The 11,360-nt window shown below is 36.4% G+C and overlaps 1 protein-coding gene across 1 annotated transcript in view; it reads right to left on the minus strand.

The window, feature by feature from the left end:
- Positions 1–1,704: 1,704 nt before the first annotated feature.
- Positions 1,705–11,360, minus strand: part of LOC108766957 (RNA-binding protein fusilli) — a 125,160-nt gene continuing 115,504 nt past the window's right edge. Inside the window, exons 11-12 of the mRNA XM_018516549.1 lie at positions 3,626–3,828; positions 1,705–2,940 (exon numbers count right to left, since the gene is read on the minus strand). Of these exons, the coding sequence (XP_018372051.1) occupies positions 2,758–2,940; positions 3,626–3,828 (386 nt within the window). The 3' untranslated portion in view covers positions 1,705–2,757. The remainder of the gene's footprint in view (positions 2,941–3,625; positions 3,829–11,360) is intronic.

Consider the following 11,360-nt stretch of genomic DNA (forward strand, 5'->3'; position numbering starts at 1 on the left):
GTTGCGCGGCAAATTTTGTATGGCGCCCGAGGGTAGGCGCTTAACCTATGCAAAATTGCCGTGCAACCCGTCGTACTGCCTAGTATGTATCTGTAACACCCTGTACATTGGTGAATGAAGTTTAATTTCTCTGTAACTGAAAGGACTATTAATGCACATGTTAATGAAATTTAAGTTTACAATAACTGAAAAATTAAGTGTAATGAAATTTAATATACTTTTATAAATGACATTTAATTAATCGTAATTGAAATAACTATTAATGTACATATTAATGAAATTTAATGTACTTTTACATTTACGAATATTAATAATATTTTAATTAAGTCTAATACTATTAACGCTTAATGTTTAATACGTTTACGTTTCTTACATGTCATTAACGTAAATTACTTTTCAGTTACAGATCTCGTACTTTTCATTAACGTGTAAATTAATTTCTACAATAATGTGTTCATTAATTTCAATACACACGTTCATCACTTTTAAGACTACTGTAATTTAGTTTTTATTTACATCATTCATTACATTTAATTTCGTGCATAACCACACGCTTCCTTTACATTTTAATTAAAATTCATTAAGAAATTTCTAACAGTGTATAGATTATAGAAAATGATATAAGAAGATATTTCTTTTCTTCATCATCACTTTCATCACGAAATAAATTGTATGTTACAATTTTATCCATCTTAAAATGCTTTCCCAGCAAGTATTGCAGACTTCACTGAAGCAAATAATACTTCATATAGTGAGAGTTTATTTTCTTTGGCCATTCTAAAAAAATAAATATTTTTCTCTTTATTACCATCTGCTAAGAACCTTCGTCTTTATTCGTACGATCCAATGAGTCTGACTATTTGGATGCGGATTATTTGCTAATAACTTTAACAAGCAAGTCGATGTACTAATTGAACCTTGGCAATTAATATTGCAATTATCACTTTCCGAAAGGCAGGAAAGAAAAACAAAATTCCACCGGCCCCGACGAAATGTCAATTTGATCGGATTTCTATCCACAAATCCGAAATCATATAATTGAGCTATACAGGCGGCTAAATCTGTCGCGATTGAATCTTTAACTTAACGAGTTATAAGTTCGAAAGATATTTCACTTATATCTACATACTCCTACACATATCATATCGTGTCAAACTATAACGCTAACGTAACACAATACGTGCTGATCATTGATTTATATGTGTCGATATATTTCTACATGAATAGATCAAACGCAGATTAATGAACGGACAGAATGGAATAGCGAAATTCGCTCTCGGGAGAGGAAGCGAGAGACTAACGGAAGACTTTTGTAATATTTGCTGTTTTAACATAGGAAATAAACGCCGTCATCATTTAACAGCGTGCGTCTACTGAAAAACATTGAGAACGCAAATTTGAAAAGAAAAGAAAGCGCGACACAAATTTAACAATTTATGACCGAATGACAAACAACTGATAAATATACATACATCTATGGCTGTGTTCCAAATTTACTGCCAGCGCTGAAAATGCTACAGTTTATGTTACGTGCACTATAGATTTTCAGTATAAGCAGTCAATCAATTTTGGGACATAGTCTACATACAATATACATATATTGTAATATATGTACATATTATATATGTGTTGTGTATGTGTATGTAGACATATGTATATATTAATTTTCATTTTAAAACGTTAAAAATTAAATTAAGTAATATTCATAAAATATCATATGTAAAATTTGAAAGAGAAAAAACTAACGAGACATAGCCCGCGATGTAATATCGGTTCTAAATATCAATCACTGCATATTTGATACAACAGACGCGTTTAATTGCAAAAGCGAGTGCGCGGCACGAACTACATCTTTAAACACTGTCCAATACAATCGCTTACAACGATCGGTAAATATAAGTATTATTTACAATCTATTTAATGGGTAATTTATTTATCTTGTATATAACCCGAGACGTGTGCGACTCGGTTACTCGTATATATCTATTCCCACAAGCTCTTTCAACTCAACGCGGGCAAAAGTACGCAAAGTCCAATTGCCGTCATTGCAATGGGAAATGATGAGAATGTAACATAGTAAAGGAATAAAATACACAAAAAAAAGAGAAGAAAATTAAGACTATGATGAATAAAAAGCTTAAGCAATTAGACATAAGCAGCAAGCAAATTAACCTTTTGGCTTTATTATTGCTTATTGCCATACGAGTAAGATGTCTATTCAGATTGGCTGATTTGCTTACTGCTTATATTATATTGCCTTACATTTTTCTGTGCCATGACTCTTAAAAGGAGGAAAATGTGATACACGGTTCGTCTCATTCCAGGAGAGGGAAAATTCGGAACAAACAACGAGAAAGAAATAACACCGCTGTGTATCGCGCCACAACGGCTTCTATCTATCTCTAGACTAGAAAGAAACGCGCCGCTATAGCGGCGCGTCGAAAATTTACGAGGGAGAATGGTTTCCTTTGGAAAAACGCATAGAGGAAAAATTACACCTTTACATTTGCACTTTGCCTTGTACGTCTACATCTACGTACGATGCGCTCAAAGAATAAAAATATCGTTAAGCCTCGTTGACGTCGATAAAGACAACAACAAAGACCGTTCTCTCAAGGATTATCCTTGAATCGCCTTTTTTCCACACAATTCCATGTTTTAGCTGGTCCTAAATATCGACCGCTCATCTCGCCAACTTGGGATCACACGTCTAGGAGACAAGGAACTGGGCCAGGCAAGAGGATCCCGCTGAGGTGATCAAACCATGAAAACCTCAACGAAGGGATTGCACTCGGTCTGCGGTGGAGGCAACGCCGCCATGCGTTTATCCAACTCCACTCGTGGTAGATACGCCTCGATACGCGCGTCGGGTCCCGTGGCCGTGGTTGTCGGCAGCGTCGTGGTCCCGGGTGCTAATTGCAGACATTCTGCTGGCGCTAACTGCATTTACACAATATGTGATATAATATATGCAATAACTGTATTTATACAATTTATCTAGTATAATCGCTAAAAGCGATAAACATATATATGTACTCAAAATAGTTAAAGATATATATAGAATATTATCAATCTTTATTTAATTGTAAACATCAAAGAGAATATTATATAATGAAAATTGAAATAATTTTAAAATGTCACAAATACTCTACGCGAGTATAGAATTAACAATAAGTTAATATGAGCTGGACGTGTAGTGTTTTATCCTGAAAAACACAACATTGTCTGTCCGAATCTCTATTTTAGAAGTTTTTAATAATCAATTTCAATTTAAATCTAAATTTTAATTAAAGTCATAGAAACAAACAATTATAGAATTCTGAGCCTAGAAATTCTTATTAAGTTAGTTAAGTAATAAACACTAACTTACAAAAGAGTTATATTAAATGATAGAAGTGTTACAACGCCATAAAATACAACAAATTCGATTCCTTATTGGTCCATCTTCAGTATCATAAAATGTACACATATAATATAATAAAACAAATTTTTTATTTTAGTTTCTAAATACTGGATATACAATTCACACATTTCCATTAGAATTATTTATAAAAAAAGGTAGAGCCAGATAAATGATAGGGCCGCACAAGAGAGCGAGAAATGATTTCAAAAAGGCTTTACTCACCAGAGCAGCTTGCTGAGGAATGGGCGCGATACCGCTGACGTTTGCGGGGGTGTAATAATTAGTCGGGCTAACCGGCGGTGAAGGGTAAGGCCAGTAAAAGATGGGTGGCGGATACGGCGTTGCAAATTGCGGCGGGCCACGGGGCAGCATCGCGGCCGCAGGCGGAAATATCGCCACGGGTGGTGGTGGCAACATCGTGCCCCCTAAGAAAGAAAGAAAAAGGACGACAATCAACGTTCGATCGAAATGATCCGGGCAGCTTAATTAGATCAACGCAGATGAAAAGAAGCAATTGTGCTTATAGAATCCACTGCGATTTGCGGATTCCTTTTTTTGACCTCTATATTCACCCGATTTGTGAGGTCAGTTATTTCTTACGGTTTGTAATATTGTGAACTCGAGCTTAACGTATCGTTGATAGAAAAAAAAAAGGGACTCGCAGTACCCACGATCGTCCGTTATGTATGTACAAACGTAAAGAAGAGTGCCCACTATGTAACCACTCCACAATTAGACGAGTGACATCGTGCAGATCCGCAGAAATGTTTCTAGAAGCACACAAAGCGTTTCTCATTTAGTAATGCGCCAGTATACAGTCGACCATATTCAACAGCGTGTTTCGCACTATGAAAGTGAATTAGTGAGATACCTGTTTTTTCTTTTTTTAATTAAACAACCACTAAGATCTTTGTACGCTGCACGATTTCACTTTCAATTAGACTGATCTTGATACGGTTTGAGCAAACGTTCCGTTAGACACGTATTTTATGCACATATATTAAGTATTTGTAAGTTGAACGGCGCTGCAACGCGGCGCGGCGCGGCGGTCCAATCCTAGACACATACCTGATAACAGTCAAAAATAATCCTTTTCACTGTTTTAAAAGTATTATAAAACTACTCTAAAACTTTGCGAAAAATAAGCTCGCGCGTGCCCAAAACGTACAAAGAACACAAGTTATCCAAAGGAATAATGATTTGGACTTGGCCTACCTGGAAGCACAGAAGTTAGTATTTTTGTAGGTCCCGCTACCATAACAGCAATCGACACTGCACCATTGTAACACGATGTATAATGTATACCTTTTTATATATATAATATGTAATGCAGCACCAACTTGCGATTTCGCCCCTCTGCCAAATCACCAGATACACGCAGATTCTCACTCTCTTTTTCTCTCCCCTTCTACCTTTTCTTCCTTTCTCTCTTTCACTCCCCTGTCCCCCCCCCCTCTCTCTCTCTCTCGTGCTCTTCTCTTTTTTACCTAGCGAAAAAGCCTTTTTGCGTGCGCTTTTTTGTAACAAAATTACAGCCCACGTGCGTATCATTTATCTGTCTTAGAAAATATTTAAAAGATTCTGAAAAATAAGTAAATCACATACAGCAATTATTTTGAAGTTATTCCGCATTCCATGATTTGAGTAAATATGGTTTGAGCAAAGACATGATACGGATAGCAGGCTGTCATTTCGCATAATTTGAAGAAAAAAACGTGGATTCGTATCGCATCGGGCCATTTGCAGGCGGAAACGTGTATCACAATGGAAAGAATAAGTAGATTTACTAAACTAGTCTCTAATAGGCCGCTGTAATGATCGGCATAGCAAAAAGCAACGGCTTGTAAGTATTGGCCACATTGAAGAATAACTTTTTGATAGCATTCAACTTGAATAAATCGAGCCTCTCAACATCTCGAAAGAGTGAGTAATCACGAAATGAGAGAGGAGACACATATAGGTCGATATTCATAGTCGGACGATCTTATTTTAAGATCGTCTTAAATAATGTTGTCTTAAGTAATAAAAAATAGGATGCTAATACGGTTCTGTGATTGACTTATGACAGCTTAAGACGGTCTTAAATATAAGAACCAATTATAAACCGGCCTTAGAGATCAGTCTTTCAATTGGAGATAGAAAGAAGAGAAAATTCACGGATAAAATGTCAAAAAGTGAACAGAAAGGAGAGAGAGAGAGAGAGAGAGAGAGAGAGAGAGAACTTTTTACGCAAAAGGAAGAAAAACAGAATAAAAAACAAAGAGAATGAGAGAAAGAGAGCTAAGAGTTACAACACAGAAATCTCCAACTTGATCTGTAGATATACCAAAGATACCTGTGAGCCCAATGAAAAAAAAATGTATAGAACGTAACAAGATACGCAGTGGTTGCAATCTTCAATTTCTCCTCCAACAAGATCTTGTGGAACTTCGCGTTTTAAAGAGAAGACATATCCTCCTCAAACATTCTATCACTTACAAGTAACGCTTCGTCTTGCTCCAAAGAGGTGCGGAGAGCGAGACGGCGCAACGGGATCGAACGCGAAGAGTGCAACCACTGGGCAACGTAATATAATCAGGGTAAGAGTCCACCAACCCGGCAAGCAAAAAGATATATATATCCACAAGGCACATTTATTAAACATGATCGTTTTCACCGATATAAAAATCGTCGATATACAGAGAGTGTATAATAAGAAGACAAAAAAAAAGAAAAAGATTATATCGCGTGTGTATGTATGAGAGTGTGCGTATGCATGAATAAACGTATATACCGCGTGCGTGTCCTATGTTTCTCGGGAAGAGAGGATGGGATAGAGGGAGAAAAAAAATAGCTCTTGGGGAGGAAAATATCGGCGGAGATGAAGACATGGAGATGATGAGCTTTTTTTTAAGCTCGTGTATCGTCTCGCTAGGACATCTTCACGCTCTCGGCGTACACACTGTTGGTCATTGAAATTACAATGGAAAAAACGTATCATATTGAAATTTACAGAATGGACAGATCATATGGTAGACAGGTAGAGTATGAAAATATGCTATACTTCTAATAAAAATACCAAGCTGTAATTCTAAACTCCATGTATCATAAATAATTTGCTATATAAATATATATCACTTCTCACATTTTTTCTTGATATTGCAATTTTAATGACCAGCAGTATACACTTGTGCTAGAACACTCCGAGATGCACCCCTATGGAAACGACGCAAAAGGCGACCGATTGGCACACTGTGTCCTTATCGCACTCCTCGTCGTCCGCCGTATAATGATCCCCGTCATAATGTAAGAATGCCAGGTGTAACATTACGCGTAATATAATTTGAGGCTAATTCTAATTGATAGCAAATTTTTGATTAGTCATCCAATTGGTCATCCACGGAAATGTTATACCTAGTATTCTTATATCATGGTTCACGTGATACATTCGCGTGATAAACGATGATTAACGTCTGTCCATTTCACGTCGTCTCGCCATGTTTCACTATCTCTATGATATCAATTAATGCTACAACCGAGTTAGGAGATACAGTCTCGACGTTTTAAAGATATCAGAGAGATGCATGTCCCCCAGATTCCTTAATCCCAGGACGTTGATTCGAATCGGCAGATAATCGCGTTGCGTCTTCGTTATCGAAGACTTTTATATTTTCTGACGACTAATAACGTTTTTCATTTTTTAGCCCGCAAAATCATAATTAACGTGCGTATCGCCGTTGTCTTACGAAACGTCCCGAGATTAAATAAACGATCATTTACCGTGTAAATGTGCCCGATATTCGTTCCTTCTTTCTTTTTTCTTTTTTTTCAAACGGCGCTCAATTATCTTCAAATAAATTATCTTCTCGAACAGTTATGTTATAAATAACAAAAATCGAATAGAGAGAATGTGTAATAACAAATACTTTACTGCAGTTGCTATGACAGGATGGATAGAGATTTGCTACGACAGCTGACAAGGGAGCATAATCAAGTGTCCTTCTCCAATTTCAATAAGCTACAATTAAAGTTATAGGGTGACACAGTATATATACGTTAAAATGAGATAATACAGGAAAAAAATGTATACATGTATCTTTTTCTCCGTAGGATTTTGATGAAAGCATCCATGACCAGATTCTGATATAGGATCTCTAGTTTAGACGATATTCACTGAAAAAGAAAAAACCCATTTTTTTTAAAGCAGGATTCCCTTAATGGAAAAACGATTATTAAAAAAAGTACGTCTCTTATTTTTTCTAATTTTAATAATTTAATATATTCGAAACTTATTAAAATAAAAAAAGGAACACGTGATTGCATTTCCACGTGAGATTATATGAAGATATATTGGTTCTGTACGGTAGTGCTATTGTTAAGGCTACAACAGATAAAATTCCATAACAATAACCGTAAGACGTAAATTATTAGCCTATAAGTCAATGAGCCAATTAGGATATTACTTTAGATTCACATAATCTAACGAAATAGAAATAACAGTAAACTTATCCATAAGAAGACGAATTCCAACTGGTGGAAATTTCTACGAAATATTACATGCAGATAATTCATTAAGTATATGTCTTACGGTTATTGTTACGGATTTTACAGTAGTCCTTTATATAGCATAAAAGAAAGTTACGCTGCATAAGATAATTATAGGATCACGCGTTGAAAAAAGGAAGATTAACGGAAAACCTTTTGCAAGGTGGCTCGGGAAAAATAGGAGCGTAAAAGACATCTCTTTTTTCTATTGAATGAAACACAATGCCCGGAAAGACAGTTGACCGGCTATAATATATGTAACCGTATACGAGAGATTAAAAAGAAAAAAAAGAAAGAAAAAAGATCGGGTCTGTTACACGATTGTTCGCGGAACATAGGTACGCGGCCGGAGGAAAATATCCTTCCATGAAATCACACAACATGCAAACCAAAATCGTTTCACATACCCGTTGAGCCGTGAAGCACTAATCATGGCAGTCTCGTGTTTGTGTCTAGCTATAAATGTTCTCCAGTATTCTAACAAAACACATACATATATATATGTATATTTAAAAAAACCGCGGCAAGAGGAAGAAATGAAATTACTATAAACACTTCGCGATCCGCGTGTCAGAATCAAGATCGGCTTCGTGAGAGAGGACCGGCTCTCCTCTCGCGGTTCATTGCAAACAGTGGAAGCCCGTTTAATTGGCATGGCAGTGTGTGAGATATTTGACTGCCTTTACAAGAATAAGGTCGACGAGCTGCATCCTTTCGATAAAGCCGATGCTCGATTCCCTGGTACACTAATCTATCTATCCAACCTATGTGTCCTTCTCAATGTATGATTTCACCAACTACACTATCACAAAAGATATTAGGCCGTAAGCCAGCTTTGAAAGAGTAAATACGCCGACACCACAGTTAAATCACAAGCCGCGAGAGCGTATACAGAATCGGCAGCGTTTTTAATTCCGCTTTTTCTCTTCGTGTGTGTGTGTGTGTGTGTGTGTGTGTGTGTGTGTGTGTGTTTCTTCACGTTATCGAATACTCTCCAAAATTGAAAGTCTAATTATTAATGTACATATTCGGTATACTAAGATATTATCCGTCACACACGATAGAATTAGTGTTGGATCACATCCGTGTAAGGTGGGCGTGATTATTAACGATACTATACTAAATGCAGTGAACGCTATGCGGTACGAAAGTGTGTATGTATGATTTTCCCCGAGTATAAAGTAATAGAGCAAAAACGAATTTTGTGTGTGCTTTGTTATAGAAATTTGTGATTCACATATATTAACATTCTAGTTTAAATCAAAGCTTGTATGTTACAATCCTTGAGAGAGAAAGATTGACAGGAAAGAGAGATAGATCAGCGATAAAGCAATTAAAAACGAACAAATTGTCCGCAAATAATTATGACAAAATTTTATTTACATATAGATTGTAACATACGTGCGTGTAATAGAAGTTACGTATAAAAAAATCTACTATACGTCCGAATTAGAACTTTAGAATATATAACATTGGATGGAATCCATTTTACACTTAGCTTAATAAAATATTTCTAGCAAAATATATAAACCATTCATATACATATATATACATATATATATATATATATATATATATAAACGAATATTTCTGATAATACCGACTTGTAGACTTCTTTCGAAACAGAAACTTTTCGTCGGATATTTTTTCATAGATATTAGTGAAACATCAGACATTAAAAAATACATAATCATTCAAAATTGCTTGAATATCATCATCATTGTAATACAAAATAGAAATATATCACTAGAAAGAAATCATATATTACATTAACAAAATTTTACAACGATTATTTCCATGAAAATAAAAACCGATTTTAACATATTTGTGATACAAAAATAAGAAAACATCTATAACAAAAAAATGCCTGAAGAATATTAATGTCCCGAATAATTTCTAGCATTCGGTAAAATCCAGGATTAGTCTACATCTACACTATGATAATTCTGAAACGCTCCATAAATATATGTATATATGTATAGTACGTATATAGGGTGTCCAGTAAATTTTGACAAAACGCTCGTGTGTAGATAGAGCGGACTAAACTGAGTCGAAAAGTCCTCTACCATTTTGCAATTTTCGTATTTTTTTTTTTAGTTACCCAATGAACAGAATATTTAAAATTAACGTATAAAAAAATTTTAAATACCTTCGAGTTCTTCAAAAAACATCTTTAAAATATTTTATAAAGAACTCTTGAAAGAAATCTTAAAGTTGTCTTATGCGTCAATTTCATCCTCTTATTCGACAATATTTAGAAATTAATATCACGTTCATTTTTGCGAAAATTGCAAAATAATAGAGAACTTTTCAACTCAGTTTAGTCCGCTTTATTTGCATATGAGCGCTTTGTCAAAACTTACCGGATCCTGTATACATATGTGTGTGTGTGTGTGTGTGTGTGTGTGTGTGTGTGTGTGTGTGTGTGTGTGTGTGTGTGTGTGTGTGTGTGTGTATGGATATATAAAAGGGAGAGCGTACACGTGGATCATAGAATTCTGAGAGCTAGACAAAGTACTTCATGTTCACATTGCATTAGATAAGGCACTTCGTTACGCTCACGTGGAAGAGTGTTTTCTGCTTTCTACGCGATCTTCCAGGTACTTCATGAACACGCGATTACGAAAAAACATGTACGCACGCTAAATGGAATTTTATATACCACTATCAGTATAATTAACATGCTTACCAAGATTAGACTTGCTGCTTAAATGCATTAGGATAAGAAAAATAAACCATCTTATGAGTTAAGTATCGTCGTGTAAGTAACGCCCGAATTTGTACCAAGCATTCCTAAACGTTAGGTACATTTTATCAACTGGGCAAACGTTGTAAATGACGTTCTGCCAGACTTGCATGGAATATGAAACGGAATGTAATAGATATCGCGAATAATTACAACGCTTACTCGCTAAAAATGTACATAAATCCGTTAAAAGTCGTATTGTCGGTAACACGGCGATTTCCGCGTAGCATACGTATTTCCACGCGAATAACAAATTCTTACTCGTTTAGTGGAGAAATCGAAGCAAATGTTTTCGTTTTTCTCGCGTGGAACTCAAGGAAGAGTCTATAAAATGAAGCTAGAGATTGATACAACAACGCATCAGATCTGGGGATAAAACTGAGCTGGGTAAGGCAAGCCCGGAGCCGCGGTCGGAGCTGGCGCGTGAAACGCCGCTGCCGGTGTATGCCAAGTACGTTTTGCAGCAACAGTACCCGCTGTCGCATCAGCGGGGAAAGCAGCGTCCCACGTTCGCTTCAGACCCATTATCGCAGCCGGGTTCAAGGTTGGCGCGGTGGGCATGATAGGTGTTAACAGCCCATGCGGCGTCGGTGCCCGCAGAATAGGAATACGGGAATGATGGGGAACGTTAAAGAGCAAAAACGGCGTAGCCGCTGCAGCCGCCGCGGCCGCCGCCGCTGCTGCCGG

The sequence above is a fragment of the Trachymyrmex cornetzi genome, unplaced genomic scaffold, assembly GCF_001594075.2.
Source record: "Trachymyrmex cornetzi isolate Tcor2-1 unplaced genomic scaffold, Tcor1.1 scaffold12, whole genome shotgun sequence".
Classification (NCBI taxonomy): Eukaryota; Metazoa; Arthropoda; class Insecta; order Hymenoptera; family Formicidae; genus Trachymyrmex; species Trachymyrmex cornetzi.